Genomic DNA, 21,277 nt, shown 5'->3' on the forward strand with positions numbered 1-21,277 from the left:
ATTACACAGGCTATTGCCAGGGCCCTTGATTGCCTCCTCGAACTTGAAGGCAAGACCCTATTGCTGAAGACAGGACATACTTCAGACATAGGACTTGAAGCAATGGAGCTGAAACTGACCTGGAAACTGGGCATAACGGCACGTGCAACCACTTGGGACAGAGACAGGTGGATCCGTGTAAGTTCAAGGCCAGCCTGCTCTACATAGTGAGTTCAAGGCCAGCTGGGGCTACAGGGTAACCCTGTCTCAGAGGAAAAAAAAGGGGGGTGGGTGGGGATCAATCAGGCAGGAGATGGCTTATAAGAGTGCTTGCTGCACAGACACAGAGACCTGAGATATTTGCTCCTCAGCACTCACATAAAAGTCAGGAGTGGGATGTGCACCAGTAAGCCCAGGGCTGGGGCTTGCTAGCAAGCTCCAGGTTCAGTGACAGACCATCTCAAGGAAACAAAATGGAGTATGATGGAACAGGACACACACACACACACACACACACACACCTAAAAGAAACAGAAAATGTGAGACCAGAAATAAAATGCAACTGTGAGAATTAAGCTCTCAGGAAGCAGAGCAGGAAGACAAGGTGGAAATAAAAGAAAAGAAGTCAGAAAGCCAGCTCAGGGACCATCACAGAAGGAGGGCAGAAAGATTGTATATTCTAAGAGCTAGATAATTGGGTGCACCTGAGTGAAACTGTCTTCTGGACATGACAGGACTGCCCCACTCTTGAACTCACAGCAGCTGAGGTGGCCTGCATAACATCAAACCAGTCAACATTCTAGCCTGGGGGCGGTGCTAACAAGGGGAGAGATACTGACAGCTGATGGCTTCTGGGAGATGGAGTGACACTTTCCTTTAAGGGTGTGGTCCCTGGTGACCCCACATCCATGAGTATACAGGCAGCACAAATTGAACTCAGGGCATAATTTAAAAAGGACAGGAAGTTGGGAGGGAATGGGGAGATAGTGGGTAGATGTGGAAGGAGTTAGGGAGAGGAATGGGAAGTGACTATGATCAAAATACATTGTATGAAATTCTCAAAGAAAAAAAATGTTTTAAGATTTTCTTACACTGAAAGGAAAGTTTTCAGACTGAAAAATCTTAGTAGACACCCAACAGAAGGGGTCAAAATGGACCTGTACCTGAAATACATTTTCAAACATGCAGTTACTGCTTCATTAATCTGTGAGAGAAACAAGTAAGGCTCATGGAACATAGCAGAATAAGGGGTAGAGAGCAAGCTAATGCACCCCTCACCTCTCACCAATGAGGCTTCCATGTACATCAGAGTGCAATGCACACAGACGGCCACAACTGGCCAAGTCTTGGAGAATAAGAGATTGTATAGAATGGGACTCCTATATGGAACCTCACCTACCCACGACTTAGGGACCATTGCGGAAGAGGAGGCAGAAAGATTATAAGAGCCAGGGCTGGTTCATGAACATAAGGACGTGGAGGCTTCCAGGCCACTGGAGGCTTGCTCATGTGAGCTTGTGGCAGTGGTGACATCAAGTATGGGTCCCATGTCAGCTCAATTAAACAAGGGTCCAAAGGGGAGGTGAGAAATAGATGGTAGGCCAGCACTAGACTGAGAACTATTTGAGACTGCTGCTGGGAGAGGGAGAGTATGACTTACATATGACCACTGGATGGGCTGACTAGACTCCAGTGGATGCATTTTCACTGAAGGACATTTGGGTACAAACACCTGAATGAATAGGACTCAGCATGTATGGCAGAGTGCATAGGGTTCAGTGGGGGAATAGAGGGAAGCACAGATAGGGAAGGAAGGTCTGGATTTGAGTGGGAAATGTATGAAATTTTAAAAGCTCACTTAAAAAAAAAAAAAAAACTGTGAGAATAAACCTGAAAAAGGGGAACTCAGGTATGAAAGGAGGGTGCTGGCTGTGAACCAAACAGACTAAAGCAGACCAGGATTTCTGGAGAAATTCCTCCAAGGGAATGAAATGGGCAGAACAGCAGTTTTGAATGTCAAATGGATGCAAAAGTAGACCTCAAGGAAACACTGATTCACAGTAGCCTCTTCCATACAAAAATATTTCTAAAAATGACTATTTCCTCACTCTTAGTATATTGCTTAAAATTTCTGCGTCTTTACTGTATCCTGACTCAACTGTCTAAAGCTCAGAGCTGTTCTGTTTTCTTTTTTAACACAATTCCTTTCAGCGCATATCAGGCAATTTTGACTAGCTGCAGGACCTCCTTTGCGTAAAGGTTTACTCTGTTTAGAACAAAATACTGATATTCTTCCAGGTTTCTACTTTCCTTTTGTCTTGTCTGCATCGAAGCAATAAAGAGACTGAAAAAGAAGATTTATCTTCAAGGAGACTGTCAGAATTTTTCCTACTCAAATGGTTGACGGACAATGACAAACGGAGTCAGACATAGCCTCTGCAGTAAGTACTAAATTACTTGGGAAAACTGGGGATGTAGCTTTGTGGTACAGTGACTGCCTAGCATGCATGAGGCCATAGGTTCAATCCCCAACAAAATCAAATATTTGGCATAACGTGCATAAAATTAGTCCCTACATATTTTCCAGACTCTTGCCTTCCTTGTAGTTAGCTCATAATGATAAATGCCATTTGGCAGGAATTTAACATCTATTTTGTAGGTGAAGATGTAAAATTTGGCCCTTTAGAGCATAAATTTTAAAAAAACACAAAAGCAATTTAGAAACATACAAACTCTATTGTGATTTTTGTCTTTCTTAATATATAAAATACAAATAAATTATAAATTGTACAGCAGTATTTACATAAAATATATCTCTATTCTACTCATGTAAAGATAAGTAACAGTAAAAACAAGCAATGCCTTATACATATGAAAATGTCCTTATTCTTTTCCTGGCCTTTCTAAGTTATACAGATAAAATCAGAAATAAAATAGGAACTCCCGAGGGTAAACAGGGGAATTAACCACTGATTCCACTGATAACTGAAGGCTCCAATTTCAGCCTGATCATGAGTTATATTATTTTTTTCCGACACTTGTTAACCCCACATTGGCAGAGGATTTCCTTGTCAGGCACGGTGCCAGCTTTGTAACCATAATCCCAGGTTAATTCTGTTCTTGCTTTGACATACCTAGAAAGTAGAGGTTAAAAAGAATCATAAATCATCCTAAATAACTACCACATACACCAAACTTGAATATTATCGATTTCATATTAACAAAATTAAGCATCTGTGGTGGTTTAAATGACAAAGTCCTCCATGGGCTCCAAGTGTTTGGAAATTCTGTCCCCGGTTGGTGGCACTGTTTTGGGAGGTTTTAGATGTGGCCTTGCTGAAGGACATCACTGGGGGCGGGCTTTGAGAGTTCTTAAGCCTTGCCAGATTTCCAGTTACTCTCTGCTTCCTATGACTGCTTGAAGATGTGATTGCTGGACTTTCTGCTCTGGCCACCTCTGCCACCATGCCTCTCAGTCATTATGGACTCTTTCCCCTTTGGAGCCATAAGCCATTTTAAATAAATTCTTCCTTCTAAAAGTTCCCTTGGTCATGGTGTCTTTTCACAACAACAGAAAAACAACAACAACAACAACAACAAAAACAAAACTAAATCCTAAAATTTGATCTATTACTCTCTTTTAAGAGTAATCATTTTGAGTTTTAGTTCGAGTCTTCCAAAATCCTTTGTGAGAAGGAATATCCATGAGGGTGTTTGCAAACATGAAACCTGAGGTGCTCAAGGAAATTAAGACCATTCTGACTTATACGGCACTCCTCCTAACTCATCCCCTCAACTATGTGACATCTGATGTCCTCAGCCCTTTCAGAAATAAGAACTGAAATTCCAAGTGTTCAAAAAATTTTTGAATAGTAACAGTTTAGGATAATTAACTATTCTAGGACACCAGATATTTGGAGCTATTTATCGATCCTTATTTTAAAATTTATAACTGCAAATTAAATTGTAGAAGCAAAATCAATTTCAAACCTGTTGGTGAAGAAGGCCATCAACGGGAAATTCCTGTCATGTGTTTCTACAAAAACATTCTGTACCAGGAGATTTGGACAGCAACTATGCTGTTAAAAAATTAGAGTTTAAATATAACATAAAGGTTAATACAGTGTGCTTTGAAGTATTAGTTCACTCATTCTGTCTTTCTCATTTTTTAGCTAATATATAACACACCACAGATTTTAACAGTGTAGTTCACAGCAGGAACCCATTCAGTAAAGCTCTGTTGGGCATTCAGACATCTTGATAGTAAAGTAGTACCCCCAATGGGGACAGTTTGTCAGTACTTACCATTATTAGAAATTTATCTTTTGGGTCAACAGCCCTGTGTTTAAAAATGTATTATATATAAGTATCTATGTGTAAGATTATTAATGAAACATTGGTTTTAAACACTAAACATTTGGAAATAACCCTAATGCCTGCCTGAGAGACTAGTTAAAACTTACACAATGGAATTTCATGCGGCATAAATGAAAACATGCTAAACTCAGGTCCTGGTGTTAGACTGGCAAGTATTTTATTGACTTAGTCATTTCCCCAGCCCTGAAAACTTTTATTTATTTATTTATTTATTTATTTATTTATTTATTTATTTATTTATTTGTAGACCAGGCTGGGCCCTGAACTCACAGAAATCCGTCTGCCTCTGCCTCCCAAGTGCTGGGACTAAAGGCGTGTGCCACCACACCCAGTGAAAACTTTTATTTTTTAAGAATTATTCTTTATGTGTATGAGTGTTTTGACTACATGCATGTAAGTGTACCTCTGAGGGCAGAAGAAGGTATCAGGTCCCCTGGGACTGGAGTTATGGATGGCTGTTAGTTGCCATGTGGGTGCTGTGAACCAAACCCAGGTTCTCTGCAAGAGCAGTCAGTGTTCTTAACTGGTGAGCTATCTCTCCAATCTCAAAACTTTTATTTTTGTTAAAGAAAGGGTCTCACTATGTAGCCCTGGCTGCCTTAAAACTTTTTGATTTATTTTTTTCTTATAGTCATTTTATTTTTATTTCTTTAAAATTTTTTAAAAATTTATTTTTACTTTATGTGTAAGTAAGGCATACACATGTATGTAAGGCACCATGTGTGTGCAATGCCCTTGGAAGCCAAAGAGGGTGTTGGAACCCTGGGAACTGAAGTTAAGGATGGTTGTTAGCTGTCATGTGGGTGCTGGGAACCAAATTTGGGTCCTCCTTGCAAGTAGCCAATGCACTTAACTGGTGAGTCATCTCTCCAGCCCCGTTTCTTTTTTTTGGTCTTTTTGAGACAGGGTCTCCCTGTAGTGGGGCTGGCCTGGAACTTACTATATAGACCAAGCTGGCCTTGAACCCTTGAACTCACAGAGATCTGCCTGCCTCTGCCTTCTGAATCCTGGAATAAAAGACAGGTGCCACACCTGGCTCTTTTTTTTTTTTTAAAGATAGGGTTTCACATTGTAGCCCTGGCTAGGTTGGAACTCAGGGTAATTCTCCTGATTCAGCTTGACAAGTACTGGGCTTACAGGTGTGAACTTCCATGCTCAGTCATTTCTTGAGTGTTATAAAGCAAATTTCTACTATATGTTAGGCAGTTTTAAGCAATCTGTATTTTCACTTCATCCTAAATAGCTATTATTCCTATATTACAGCAGTAGGAAATGAAGCCTCAAAAAGTAACACACATGGACATGCAGATGGAGGACTGATTCAGGTGGTCTGGATTTAGAATCTATTAATCACATCTTCATATTTTTTAAATGAAGCATAGGAAAACAGTGCTTAGACTTAACAACCTCTATACTCACATTAAGGAAACGGCCCACATTTCCTTCTTTTGAAGCATCCAAAAGAAATACATTCTCTTTACTGAACTTCATGGGAGAATCAGAAGTATTCTTGGTTTCACTTGGCAGCTCTTCATCACAAAAGACCTGCTGACTTTGAGAAGCTGGAGATTTTTCCTCCTGGGATTTTTTAATTTGAACGTCAAGCTCCTTATTGGAATTTTCACTGCAGAGTTTGTTTGCTTGGTTATACCTGCTCTCTGGTGGTGTGCCTTCTCTACTTTTAGTTATATCTATGACATCTGACTCAGTCAGCTGTTTGGCTTTTGAATCTTCAACTTGGTTTGAACTTGAGTCCTCTAGTAGAAGACATAGTTAGAAAGAATTGTCAGGAAATATACTTGCCTTAGTAATGGTGCTAAGATTAATGATACCAGTTAGATTATAGTTACTTTAATTAGCACTGATCTTTATAATGTGTTAAGGCAGGCAGTATTTAATTTTATAAATGAAAACCTTGAGGCTCTGAGGAGCAAAGAGATTTCAAACTGAGAACTGGGGAAACATATCCAAATATAGTCTGGCTTCTAAAGTCTGCCTTCTTTCTACACTACCACAATGGCTTTTAATGACGCTACGTATTGCTTCCTCATTATTATATTTAATATCAAATCTGGATGAACTGTTTTCTTCTCAACTCTGGAATCTTCATTTAAGTATGTCCTAGACATTTACAACAAACAGAATGCCTACCCCTCCCTGTCAGGAGTCATCCTTATACGCTCCAACACAAACAACTGTATTGCCAGGGGTTATACATACTGATGTATGGTGCCTCTGCTAGATGACCATGGAAAATTGTACTTAAAAAAAAATGAGGTCAGAAGATGGCATCAGATCCCCTGGAACTGGAGTTATGGATGGCTGTGAGTTGCCATGTGGGTGCTGGGAATTGAACCTGGGTCCTCTGCAAGAGCAGCCAGTGCTCTTAACCACCGACTCATCTCTTCAGCCCCCAAACTGTACTTTTATAAGCAATAAGGGTGATAAACTACTTAGTCATTTTCATATACTTAATGGAAAACTTTTTGAGAATATCCAAAGTATGAATACATGTCAGACAGAACAACAAAATTTATGTATTTAAAAGAAAAAAAAAGTCCACTTATGTCACTTAACCTGGTGGCCCTAAGAAATTATACTTCATTTAAAAAGTTGACCTTGATCTATTTATGGCACAGTAAGTAAAAATGCTTGCTGCCAAGTTTGAAGACCTGAGTTCGATCCCTGGGAACCATATGATAGGACAGAATACATTCCCAGAAGCTGTCTTCTGACTTCCACATTCATGCTATGGCATGTGTACACCTCCTTATCCCAAATAAATAAATAAATAAATAAATAAATAAATAAATAAATAAATAAAGGTAAAAGAAAAAGAGAGGCATGAAATCTTTGTAGGTACTTTCCTTAATAAAAACTTGATCTTGGAGCTAGAAAGCTGGCTCAGTAGTTAAGAACATTGGATGCTCTTGCCGATGACCCAGGTTTGGTCCCAGCACCAACATGGTAGCTAACAAACATAGGTAACTCCAGTTCCAGGGGATTTGATCCCTCCTTCTGGCCTCTGTAGGCACCACAGACACATAGTACATTTACATACATGCAGGCAAAATACTCATTTACATATTAAAAAAAGAAAAGTTGATCTCAAAGAAGCTGGGAACAGATTAAGTGGTTACTAGAGCCTGGGAAGGATGGGAGGAAGAGGGGGCAGAGAGGGGTTGGCAACAAGTGTATGGGTGCAGCTGGATAGGAGGTTTAACTTCTAATGTCCTATATAGTACAGTAGGGTAACAATGGTTGACAATTAGTGTTACATTTCAAAATAGCCAATAGTGAAAACATTACAAAGAAATGATACATTCCTGAAGTGATAGATCTATCAGTTACTGTGATCTGACCATTACACACTAACCAACCACAAACCTCAAACAAACAAACAAATAAGCAAACAAAAAACCAAAACAACCCAGAAAAAGCCAGCCATGGTAGTACATGCCTTTGATCCCAGCACTACAGAGGCAGAAGTGGATCTCTATTAGTTCAAAGTCAGCCATGTACATAGCAAGTTCCAGGCCAGTCAGGGCTATATGGTAAGACCCTGCCTCCCCCCCCACACACAAAAAAAATTTAATTTAAAGAAATTATCCTGAAAACAAAAGAGATTTAACCGTTACTGTGTAGATGATGATCCTACAGCATTTATATTTTATAATCAGGGATTTTTTTTTTAATCAGTTCTACTAGTTACAAAATTTTGGACTACTTGCTATACACACTTAGTAATTAACATGGCAAAAAAACCCCCAAAGCAGTAACACCCATATGGCTCGTGTGCATTAAATGGTAAAGTAACTAATAAATGAAAGAAGCAGCAGCAGTATTGGTTGGCTGGTTCTTCAAAAAAGGGACATCTGTCATTGGTATTTCTCTATTGAGGGATCCACTGAAATGCAAAAGTACCAAAACTCATACTTATCCAAGATGTAATATTTACTGAGGCAGAGGTTGTACTCTGAAAGCCAAATACTCTGTGATGACAGATTAAAGACCTTTGCTAGAGTGACACTGAGCATCCTGTGCAGTGGTGTTGGCTGAACTGCTAGACTGATCTGTCTTTAAGGGTCCAAAAGAAAGATTTAAAAACTGGCTACCTTGGATAATGCTTCCATAACAATGGACAATGCCTGCGGACCATGCAGTCAGAGCTGTCCATACCAGCCCTTCTGCCATGCAGAGGGTCACCGTTGAAATCAGACCAAAAGAAGTTGGCAAACTTCTGTAGACTGAGGGCTAAAGAGCAAATACTTCAGGCTTTGCTAGCTATGTGACCTCTGTTTCAACTATTCAATTATGTCGGTGTAGAAACACATAAATGAATGTATGTAGGATGTTCCACTAAAACTTTACTTATGGACACTGAGCTTGTAATTTTATGATTTTCAAGTGTCCTAAAATATTATGCACCTTCTGATTTTTTCCAATGATTTAAAAATGTAAAAATCATTTTTTTTCACTGACCATACTTAACATTTGGTAGACCAGATTTGGAGTGTAGTTTGCCAGTCTCTGTGTGACAATTACATCAAGTTATGAGATATAAGGAAACAAGCTATTGGTATTGAACAAGAGGGTGACAAAGAGGCAGAGGAAATAGGCAACCACAAAAAACCAAAAGTCTACCATGCACTCTCTTGGCTTTAGAGTTCAGGTGTTCTTGAGCTGGTTTAAATCCATTGTTATCTTCTGGGGTGACAGAATCTGAGGAAACAAATCCCTTCAAAGAAAATAAGAAAGACAGCTGTACTTTCTAAGTCAGGAAAAAAGGGCTCTTTCATCACATGTCACTCTGTATAGGCTGTGTATACTAGACTAGTTTTGAAAAACTCCACAGCTTTATTATAAGGAATCTTACATTAATGGAACCAACATGTGTCACCTTTTTGACTGTATTCTCTATCTAGGCACTTTAGTAAGCTACAACTACAACTGTCGAGATATTTACACTAAAATTTGTCCTTATCTCAGACTTTAACAGCCTATACATTCAAAATAATACCTACATAATACTAAGTAGCATAAACACTTCAGAAACGGCTAGAAAGGTATTATGACAGTTAATGTTCCAGGAAAGGCCCTATTTCCCGTTTGCCTTTTTGAGATAGGGTCTTGCTATGTAGGTTGACCCCAATCTTATGATCCTCCTGCCTGCCTCCCAAATACTAGGATTACAGGTGGGTCACCACACCCAGCTTTATTTTGAAGTTTTACCATGTTTTTTTCATTGTGATGAAAAACAGCTGTCTTGGATTTAGGACATCTAATAACTGAGTGATGTTGAGTTCTTGAGATATTTTTATAGTCCATTTCCCTGAAAGGAAAAAAAAGAGTTATTCTGTATGTTACAAATAGTTCACTTTATTGTATGCAGGTTATATCACTACTTTATAAACTTCTGCTATTATTAGAAATGAATCTAAGACCATCTATGCTATCTCTTACTACAGGAAGCAAAGATAATTGTAAAGTCAATCATTTTTAAAGCATGTTAAAAAAATTAAAAAGAACCTAATACAAGTTTTCTAAGTAGAATGGTGACACAAAAAGAAAAACACAATTTACAACATTTATAAAGAGCCAGATGAAGACATCCACACTAAACTCAGAAGCAGAGTACTGAGACTTTTAAGTATCTTGGACTTCTAACAAGACAAACCCCGTAACAACACAGAACTTTGACCCTAAGTTTTTACTTACATATCAGGCTCTCTTGGATCGATAAACTCAGGTGGACAGTTCTCAGTTTCAGGACTTCTAGGATGTGTTTCACACCGTGAACATGCAACTTCTATTTTCCTCTTTTTTGAAACTACTTTATTCATTATGTTCTGTTCCTTTCCATTTTCATCAATGTAATTAGGTTTCTTAGGGGTCACTCTGCTTAGTAATCTTCCTAAAAGAAAACAAAATGAGTTTGATCAAGGTATATATAATAATTGCTAACACAAAATGAACATCTATTTCTGCTCTGTGATTAAAAGGCTCTGTTCTAAGTAAGTGTTCCTTATTTCTAGAATAAAGATAAACCCACCCTAGAAACTCTAGAATAAAGGTAACTTAAAACAAAACAAAACAAACAAACAAACAAACAAAAAAAAAACAAACCCACAACAACCAGAAAACGAATGAGGAATTTATCTTCCACTCATAATAAATAAAAGGTATTTGAAAGAAGCACCAGACCAAACCATCAGACCATTTTGGTATTTTTTTTATAGAAAGAGATCCATAGTAATATAAGACAAAAACAAAAATCTCTACACAATGAGAGGTAAATTCCTGTCTTAAAATTGTAGCTTTTGGGGGCTGGAGCAATGCCTCAGTAGTTAAGAGCCCTTGTTGCTCTTGCAGAGGACCCAGCTTCAATTTCCAGCACCCACATGGCAGATCACAAACACCTGTAACTCCTGTTCCATGGATCTAACACCCGCTTCTGTCCTCCATGGATACTGCATGCATGTGGTACATTTAACATGCAGGCAAAACATTCATACATATAATTTTAAAAAATAAAATGTTTCAAACTGGAGCTTTTGTGTCCTGCTAAAAAAATCTTTTAAATTTGAAACTGAAACTCTTTAAAAAATAAAAAGACCACTTGGACTAAGTGTGGCAGCACATGCCCTTAGTCCCAGCACTTAGGAAGCAGATCTAAGATGAAGACCACCCTGGTCTACATGTGAGGTCCCTGTAGTCCAGGCTGTGACTACAGGGAGACCCTGTTTCAATTAAAAAAAAAAAGTCCAACAACACAACACACACACAAAAAACAAAAATCAAAAAAGAAAGAAAGTGGGTTATTTTACCAGGGCCTAAGACTTACAAGGCACATGTCTCCATAGCTACAGATGCTCTGGGGTAAGGGGAGAAACCTTTTTAAATACAAATTTCACTAAAGTGAAGACTATCAATCAAAAGCTCTTTTTAACATTTTGAACTACTGCTAGAATTTAACACGTCAATGTAATGGATATCTGCATAAGGAGATTCAGACAGTGCATTTATGCACCTTTAGAGCAGTCAATCAGACCCCTCACCACTTAATGTGCACATGTACTACTCAGCCTGCCTAGACATTCCTCTTCTATTTCTCAGAATCACTCTTGATGGACGCTTCCTCGCATCCTAAGTGATGTCCAGGTAGTGCCATCAGTATCTGCAATCTAGAATACCCACCTAAGGTTGACGAAGGAAAAATGAGTGGGGATGTCTAGCTGCTAATTCTAACTTGATAAATATAATTTGACCCATGAAGGAAAATACATTAACTGAGACTAAAATTTTAATGTTATTCAAGACTTCGGATGACCAGAATAATAGGTAAATATCACTATTTTTGTTTTTGGAACAGGGTCTCCCTATAGCCCCAGCTGGCCTGGAACTTGATCTGTAGACCAGGCTGGTCTTGACCTCAGAGATCTGTCTTCTCTGCCTCCTGAGAGCTGGGATTAAAGGCACGTGCCTCCACAATAGTTGAGTCTTGCCCTTCTGAAGTACCCAATACCTAAGGCATCTTGGCTCTGGTGCTCAAGTTCCAGTCACTTGTTCCCTTTGGCGCTCCCTATTGTTTTTACCTTGCTATAAGATGTCAATGGCTCTGGCTAGGAAAATGTATGTTCAGAAGTACAGCTCCCATTATGAAGTAATTAGAAAACAAATCTTTGCTTTACCTGAATAAATGCACACAAATGTCCCTCTGTCAATGTCATCGAGGCAGCGTACTCCCCAGCCTTTCTTCTCACTTCTGAACACCTGCAGCCTTATCTGAGGACCATGTTGGACAACCCGGTTTTGACACATATGCCGATTACACTTGCACAAGAGGTTGCATTCATAAATGCTGCCAATAATACACACAAAAAAGGAAATCAACAAGATATCCTAAAAAGCAAAAAAGTGTATACTGCTACCTCACTGAACTGACAGCTAAACTGAAGGAAACAGACTGAGTGTGACAGCTTAGGGCTAGATTGCCTGGGCTCACTAGCTATTCCTCTTCTGTTTTTAAAATTGGGAGTCTATGTAACAGTATCTAACTCATAGGCTGTTTCATCCACATACATAACTCAATATTTACAAGGTATGTTATACAGAGCTTGGTACACAATAAATGTTAGCTCTTTTAAAATGTCTAAAAGGGGGTTGGAGAGATGGCTCAGAGGTTAAGAACACTGGTTGTTCTTGTAGAAGACCTGGGTTCGAATCCCAGCACCCACATGGCAGCTAACAACTGTCCGTAACTCCAGTCCCAGGGGATCCGACAGCCTCTTCTGACCTCTGCGGGCATTGTACAATGCACTCTTACCTACATGCAGGCAATACATGCATACACATAAAATAAAAATAATAAATAAAATTTAAAAAAATGTCTAAAGGAAATGATTAGGAGCAAAACCCTTCTAATTGTTTCCAAAGGTGTTATTTCTCAGTATCAATGCTGAAAGGCTGAAAATTACCTTCCCAGATAAGCTTCCTTTCCTAACTCTTTCTTTTAATAAATATATATTTTTTAAATTATTATTTTTATTTTTTATGTTATGAGTGTATTGCCTGTAAGTAGGTAGGTACACCTATGTCATGCAATGCCCATGGTCAGAAGAGGGCATTGAATCCTCCAGAACTGGAGTGAACAGATGGTTCTTAGCCACAATGTGGGTGCTGGGAATTGAAGCAAAGTCCTCTGCAAGAGCAGCCACTGCTCTTAACCACTGAGCCATCTCTCCAGTCCCTTAATATTTCTAAAAATCATCTATTATTTTTGTGTGGGTACATGCACACACACACTTGTGCAAGCAGATAAGTCAGAGAAAGGTGTCCTGTTCTATCACTCTGTTTTGTTCCCTTGAAGACTCTTGTTCCCTTGAAGTCTCTCATTGAACCTGGAGCTAGGCTGGTGGCCAGCAGACCCCAGAGATCCTCCCCCCATCTCCAGCCTTCAAAAGCATTGGGGTTACAGGCATGTATAGCCACACTTGGCTTTTTATGTAGGTTCTAGGAATTTTAACTGAGATCCTCATGCATGCTTAGCAAGCCCTCTTACCCAAAGTCATCCCTCCAGCCCTTTCATTTGTTTTTTGAAAGAGAATCACTCTATGTAGTTCAGGATGGCCTTGAACTCAAGATTCTCCAACTTTCTGACTCCATATGCTGGTCAGTATTATTTTAATGGGAAAATGGTTGCTCAGAGCCACTCATTTCCTTAAGAACCAGACTTGAAGCAGATATGTTTGAGTATACTCTGTGATCTATCTGTGGTCTTTTTCATATTATTATTTCTTAATGCTTTAGAGTTTCAGTATTATAAACAGATATAAATAGCCCATAATAAAAAAAGTACTTTTGGGGGCTGGGAGATGGCTCAGTGGGTAAAGGACTTGTTATGCGTAAAGGACTTGTTATGCAAGCATGAGGACCCAAGTTCAGATCACCAGCACTTAAGTGAGCCGGGAGGCATACATCTATAACCCCAGATTAAGAGGAGGCAGCAGAAACGTGAATCTGGGGGCTTACTGGCCAGCCAGTCTAGCCAAAACAGTAAGTACCAGGTTGACTGAAAATAAGGTAGAGAGTGACTGAGGAAGATACCTGGTAATGACCTATGGCCTCCACATGCACGCACATAGGCACATATAACTCCCTTTCCCCCATCACAAAAGTATAACCATCAACAAACCCTTAAGGCACCTTACCCAGTAGGTACTAGTTTCTGTAGTCTTTTATATTTATATCCAGTAGATATTCCATCATTTGACAAGGGACATGCTTCAGCATTCTTTGCTGTCAATTGAAGACATGCACATTTTTTTCTAAAAGTAAAAGAATAAAAGAATCACTAAGTTATGATACTTGGTAAAAGTGTAAATGATCTAATAAGTGCTATGATTTTATTTAGAAGAGGGGTTTTGCTCATGAAATGTAGAGACTTCTTTTCAAATACAATAGACCTCTGAAAGATGACATCAACCAAAAGCTTACAAATAATATAAAGTGCACTTAACTATTTGTTCATGAAACAGATACTTAATATATGGGTTTTAACTTTTCAAAGTGGCTATCTTACTCAGCAGATGCTAGTTGTTAATACTCATCTAGCTCTGCTCTTCTATGACAGATAAGCTTAGATGTGTAAAATCTGCAAAGGTAGCTAAGCACTCTCACTCCAGGGGAATGGAAACAGATAAAGAGACTGATGCTGGATGTCTGGGTACTACAATCTTTTCTTCATATTGTGGTTGGTACTCATATTTAAATGATACTTATCTGACAGGGACTCTGGCCCTTGAGTAAGAAACCTCAGCATCCCAGCTTTGATCTGATATGTGAGTTTTAGTGATATAATATACATTATAATACACATCAACAAATTCATTAATATGGGTTTTTTTTTAGATATAATCTATACATACTTTGCAAACTATGTGTGTGTGTGTGTGTGTGTGTGTGTGTGTGATGTGTGTGTGTATGTAGTTTGCAAAGTTTAAAAAGTACAGAAAAACACAAATATAACAAACACTCATTTCATTCATGTGGAGTTAGTTGCCAGGATTTTATGTAGTCCTTTTTCTGTGTAAATAATTTAAAAATTTATACCACATGTTAAAAGACTATATAAGAAAAAAATAAAAATTATAGAGAAAACTAAACTTCCAAAAGATTTGACATGGCATCACTTATATTCTTATATAGCCATAAATCTATAAACAACATACTGTATTGCTTTCCATGTTTAAAAAAACTGGTTAAAGGTATACTCTAACTTGTGTTTTCTGTTCAGTATACTTCTGAGCTCATTAACAGTATGAACAAATATAGTTAGCTCCTTTTATCTTCCCATAGCATTTAGCTCTACCCACCAGGTTTACGCAGGTGCTTCCAGTTTTGTAGGCTCTCATCACTGCAGTGACCATCCTTACTTTTATATACGTATGTAAGCACTCTGAAGGTAGTAACTTTCATATTTTTGACTATGGTTCTGAGTGAGAAATATACTTTCTTCATGATCTTATAGAGACATAGCCTATTTAAATACATGTATAAATTGAAACAATGGCAGCATGAAACTTTCTTTTTTTACATGTAATATAGTGGGTATTTTCTATAGTATTTAGTTTTAAATATATGATTTAAACTTGTTATAACTAGTTAAATTCTTTTACAGTCTTAAACTTGCAGTTTGGAATACAATGCTCCAAATATTTCTAAAAATACTGTTGCTGTAAAGTAGGTACATCTGGGGGTGTAACTCAAGAGTGCTTTCACGGCATTCACAAGGTTTTGGTTTGATCCCCAGCACTGAAAAAGAAAACTCCACAAACAAAAAACTCCCATGAATTCATACATGTCTTCAATTGCTGTGTAATAAAAACAAGTGAACAGAGCAAACAAACAAACAAAGAAAACCCAAAACTTTTCTCGCCTTAAATAAGTGGCTAAGCATTACACTCTAGGCTTTTCAGTGCTTTAACATGCTATTTTTTTTTTGGTCCACTATTATTTTTCTGTTTTTTTTTTTCTTTTTCTCCCCTTTTTCTTGTGTGTGTCTGTGTGTGCCTGCCTAGTGCGTATATGTATGTGCGTAGATGTGCTCAACCATGCATGCACATGTAGAGGTCAGAGTTCCACATCAGTGTCTTCCTTTATTGCCCTCCATCTTGTTTTCTGAGACAGGGTCCCTCTCTGAACCCAGAGCTCACTGTTTTGGCTGGACTGGTAGTCACTGAGCCTTGGGATCTGCTTATCTCTATCCCCCTAGTGCCGGGGATACAGAAGCATAGCTGCCATGCCTGACTTTTAAGTGCACGTTGTTGGAGATTGGAACTCAAGACCTGATGCTTACATAACAAGCACTTTGACCACTTAGTAGTCTCCCCAGTCCTATCTTCTATTATCTGTTAAAAAGCATGTTGTCAATCTGTTTTTTGGAGGAAATCTACCTCTTCTGACAACTTTTAAGATTTAATCTTTACCCTGGGTATGTTACAAGAGGCGGCACATGCCTTTAATCCTAGTATCTTTGTGTTCTTTAAAATGTTTGACATCATAGCTCCTGGTAGGGCGTAGACCTGTACGCTCTTCTATGTTGGATGCTTTTTCCATTGTTTGGCTTTGATTCTATGGGTCTCCTCACTGTAAATAAGGTATCATTAATTAACAGCAGGCCCTGTGATAATAGCCTAGCTTCTAGGCTTGCACAGGTACTTCCCTGGAGAACCCAGTGCCCAGAAGTAGTAGTCGGGTTACATTTAGAGGCAAATGTTTAAACTGAAATGTTTTTAAACAGATAAACTCAGACAGTGAGAGGTCATTTCCATGAGAGGCCTAGTGGAAGTGAGCCAAACTCCAATAGCAGCAGCTTTACCTTTCTCCCTTCATATTCTGAGGGGATGGTGAAAACTACACTATAGCCGTCTCTCCCTTTGCACTGGCTTCAGTTCCCATGGTCAGCTGCAATCTAAAAATATTAAATGGAAAATTCCACATGCAAACAATTCATGAATTTTAAACTGTCTGGAGTAGTATGATGGAATGTCCCATTCCATGCCACCTGAAATGGGAATCACACCTTGCCCACACTCTTGATCCGCCAGTTAGTCACTTAGTAGCCATACTGGTTATCAGATCACGTGCCACACTTAAGAGTTCTTGTGTTCAAGTAAGAATTATTTTATGGCCGAGCATGGTGGTGCACACCTTTAATCCCAGCACTTGGGAGGCAGAGGCAGGCGGATCATTGTTAAGTTCGAGGCCAGCCTGGTCTACATAGAGAGTTCCAGGCCAGCTGGGGCTACAGGGAGACCCTGTCTCAAAACACAAAACAAAACAAAAAATTATTTTATTTAATACAGGCTCTAAATTGGGAGGCACGAGAGAATAAACAGGCAAGGACAGACCAACTCTGGTACTACGTGGCAATGCTATAGAGCATATGGGAAAAAGCATAATATAGATAGCGTTTGGTACATCCAAGAGTTTAAGCATTCAGGGGTCCTTGAATATACCTCTCAGATAATGAGGGAACTACTATATTAAAATTATTTCCCTTTTTCTTTGGCTTTATATAGACAGCTAAATTTGCATGAAGTAAACTGTACACAGAACACAACTCCATCTCATTATCTGCATACTTACAAATGCACAGATACTATAGATGCACCTTTAAACATGTAGCTCAAGCTCTTAATGTACTAGAATGTGTGTTCACATTCTAACTATGGTTAAAGACAGTAGTTGTGAGCATGGTGGCATTTAAAAAACTTAGGCAGGAAGTGATACTTAAGCAATTTATAATAGAAAAATATAGCAAATGACATAGTAATTAAAAACATAGGTCCAAATAATGGCTCTCCAATTTTTTTTCTCTATTATATCTTTAATTTTACTTCTGTGAAATGCAACTTCGTCATTTATAGCAGAAGGACAATATTATCTACTACATGGGCTTTTGTGATGACACATAGAATGTATTTAAAGTACTTGGGTATGTCTGATACTCATGCATGGCACTGTAATTGCTATTATGAATATGGTACTAGACTGAAGGAAATATTCATTTTCAGAAGAAATTAATTTCAAATTTCTGCATTTGGCAAACCGTTGTGAGAGCGTAATTTCCATTTTAGACACTTTATGAACAGGTTTAGGCAGAAAGACAAACTGATACACAGTAGGACTTGACAACTGTATCTACATTCAGAAGATTTTTTGGAATGTCTTCGTTTTTTACTCACATGTCTATGCAGCCCTCAGAACAGTCACATGAGTCAGAGAGCATGCTGGAATGGCTGTTTAGATAATATGCCCGTGGCCTTATGGTCTTTCTGTACTTAAACTGTGGAAGTTTCTTATTGTCGATTTCATTACAGAAAGAAATTGGCACTGATTCCAATCCACTACTAATATCCACATCAGAAACAACTTCTTCTTGCTTTGGATAATTCCGGGTCAACTGAACATAAGTATTGAAAGAAAAGTTGTCTGTAAATAAGAAATTACACTCTGTTTCAAGTAGGTAATGGAAAACTTCTTCCATGTTTCGTAGGCTCCTTCCACAGGGAGTTTTATAACTCACATGGAGTGAAGAAGAATGAGAGTTTGTTTTTGCATGCCGTCTTTGGAAGTGGCATTTGATTGGTAGCTGCAGGGGGTTTGCTCCTTTCAAGGTGAGTGGTATTTTCATCAGACAAGCACCAGAGCAGACATGACTTTGGTAAGATAAATTCAAAGGTGATTCCTTTTTCCTAAAGTCTACAACTTTATTTTCCAGAGGGAGAACTTCCTTTTTTTCTGTAGATCTGTCAAAATAAATAATTTGTATTTCAAACTTACAGTTCAATTTCATTTTAAAAAACACTACACTAAGGTGGCAATTACTATTATCTCCTTAGACAATAGTAAGTAGACTCTGAAGTACACATTTTAGTATATTCTCTAGGGATTAAAAAAATTACACACAATTTCAGAATACTGCAGGAAGCTGGATAGCTCCAACTTTTTCTTGGGCGCTTTACATACTGGGATCCTGTGCTTGGTTAAGGGCTGTAGACAGTGCTCCTTCAGGCATACTTGGCTAAGCTTTCGCTTAGAAAAACTAAGGTTGACTGAAAATTTATTCATTTGTCAGGAATCCTTGACAGTGCCTACTGGTTTTTCTTCTGCAATATATAAGCCACCTGGAGATCAGGTTGAACTGTGAAAACAATAGCAAACTGACAAAAGAAAGTGGGATTGGCCTTACATTTAAGGGAAAAAAATTTGAAAAAATTTCTTGTACTCAGCTTTTAAACTTGCATAAAGAACTTGGTTTTTAGTTTACTAAGCGTCTACTATACACTAAGAGAGGTAGTTTATTTATTTTTCTCAAAAAAAAACCTGCTTTATATATAATAGACAAAGCTTAGTTCTAAATTCATGGAATTTTATGCTATTGCAAAACATGACACAAAGGATAATGATGTGCACAATGTCACACACTTAGATATCTCTGCCGTTCTTACTAGCAAGTCACAATGTAAATGACTTAGCAATTTCTGTTAATATTGTCAACTTTTTTCCCCCACGGGATCAGTTCCCCCAGCAATATATACTTACACAGTTTCATCAGTGAAGTGGATCTTGATAATTCTGGATTTCAGTTATTAATAGGTAAAATGATATACTATAATTTTTTTTACAAATCTTAATGTTGGAAATATTTTCAATTTGTCTCTGTAGTACTACTTTGATGAATATCCTCACACATAAATCCTTGACCTAATTCCTGATTTTTCTTACGTTCCTTTAAAAGGAATTACTAGTATACATTAAAATAGTTAGTTATTGGGGCTGGAGAGATGGCTCAGTGGTTGAGAATACTGACTGTTATTGCAGAAGACCAGGGTTTGAATCCCAGCACCCACATGGTGACTAACTCCAGTCCTAGGGGAGCCAACAGTCTCTTCTGACCTCCGCAGGCATTGTACGACATGGGTGCACTTACCTACATGCAGGCAATACATGCACACACATAAAATAAAAATAATTAAAAAAAACTTTATTATTAAAACGAACATCTAAGATTATTTTTTTCCTCATAAAGACGGACTGTTTCAACTTCATCAACCCTTTTACGTTCTTGGGCCTCAGACTGCTCCTTTTTCTACTTTTGCAATTCTTTAAAAAGCCCAGTCATAGGCCAGGTGTAGTGGCACATGCTTTTAACTCCAGTGCTGGGGAGGAACAGGCAGAGAGGTAAAGGCAGGAGGATCCCTCTGAGCTCAAGACCAGCTTGGCCAACAAAGCAAATTCCAGAAGAGCTATGATTTACACAGTGAGACCCTGTCTCAAAAAACCCAAAAGAACCCCACCAAAACCAAAAAAACCCTCACCCAAACAAAACCCACTTACCTCTGCACAGTGAGGTTAGAGCTTAGCTCTTTACCCTACTATCAGGGGTTACAGATGAAAACTTTAATATCACTTTGTACCAAACTTTGACACTTGTTATCAAACTTCAGTAATTATCAATACTAATACTTTAACTTAATTTGTTCTATCCTTACTTTCTCCTGCACCACCCTGAAACACACCCACTTTTTTTCTGCAGTAGTTTAAAACAAACTTCTGTCATCCTATCTTTTTATCTGAAATAATTCAGTAGGTGTTTCTATTTCAATGACCTACCTTTTTCTTTCTCCAAACCCACTATGTTTGATTTTTGGTGTCTTCTCTCTTTATCTTTTTATTTTTTTTTTCAGAGCTGAGGACCGAACCCAGGGCCTTGTGCTTGTTAGGCAAGCGCTCTACCACTGAGCTAAATCCCCAACCCCAGGATCCCCTTTTAAAAATAGAAAGATGTGATGTACAGTGTGTATGAATTTGCTTTATAGTGAGTCGTATCACCAAGGATTGTGGTATATAGTGAAAGTTTTCACATTAGGCAGATTATATTTGTGGTCTAGTGGCCTCTGTAAATAGAAAGGAATGTCCACAGTTGCTTCCACATCACTGCTCTGGATGCTAGATGTTAGTGTCATAATCAGAGCCCAATGCCTATGAGCACAAGATGCATGTTCAGAGGGTAACTCATGCAGCTGCATGCAGGATGCTAGTGGGAATCTGCATATTTCCCCTTTCTTCATTATTTGGTAGCACATGGTCACCCTGCTTTTATATTTCTCATGTCTTATCCTCCATGAAAATATCACATGAGCTCAAATTACCAAATGTTTAATGCAGAAATCTATAAAAGTTCTCAGTATTTATAACCTTACAGTATTGTAAAGTGTTTACATGGTCTCAAAGTTGTGCTTTTAATAACAATTTAATACTTATCAAAATCCATTAACTTTAATAGCACAAATGTTTAATATATCTGTGGGTGAAATTAAATGCAATTAAATGGCAGTGGGGCCTTTATATAATG

General features: G+C 38.3%; 1 protein-coding gene across 2 annotated transcripts in view; it reads right to left on the reverse strand.

Moving 5' to 3' along the window:
• Positions 1 to 1,698: 1,698 nt before the first annotated feature.
• Positions 1,699 to 21,277, reverse strand: part of Setdb2 (SET domain bifurcated histone lysine methyltransferase 2) — a 37,084-nt gene continuing 17,505 nt past the window's right edge. Inside the window, exons 6-14 of one of the 2 annotated variants that reach the window (XM_017796080.2) lie at positions 18,105 to 18,668; positions 14,067 to 14,183; positions 12,048 to 12,217; positions 10,075 to 10,270; positions 9,589 to 9,688; positions 9,001 to 9,094; positions 5,776 to 6,113; positions 3,970 to 4,058; positions 1,699 to 3,113 (exon numbers count right to left, since the gene is read on the reverse strand). In XM_017796080.2, coding sequence (XP_017651569.1) covers positions 2,996 to 3,113; positions 3,970 to 4,058; positions 5,776 to 6,113; positions 9,001 to 9,094; positions 9,589 to 9,688; positions 10,075 to 10,270; positions 12,048 to 12,217; positions 14,067 to 14,183; positions 18,105 to 18,668 — 1,786 coding nt within the window. In that variant the 3' untranslated portion in view covers positions 1,699 to 2,995. Of the gene's footprint in view, positions 3,114 to 3,969; positions 4,059 to 5,775; positions 7,382 to 9,000; positions 9,095 to 9,588; positions 9,689 to 10,074; positions 10,271 to 12,047; positions 12,218 to 14,066; positions 14,184 to 18,104; positions 18,669 to 21,277 lie in introns of those variants that run through there. The other variant, XM_029559563.1, reaches the window with a different exon arrangement.

This window comes from Nannospalax galili, unplaced genomic scaffold (assembly GCF_000622305.1).
Source record: "Nannospalax galili isolate Female #2095 unplaced genomic scaffold, S.galili_v1.0 scaffold488, whole genome shotgun sequence".
Lineage (NCBI taxonomy): Eukaryota > Metazoa > Chordata > Mammalia > Rodentia > Spalacidae > Nannospalax > Nannospalax galili.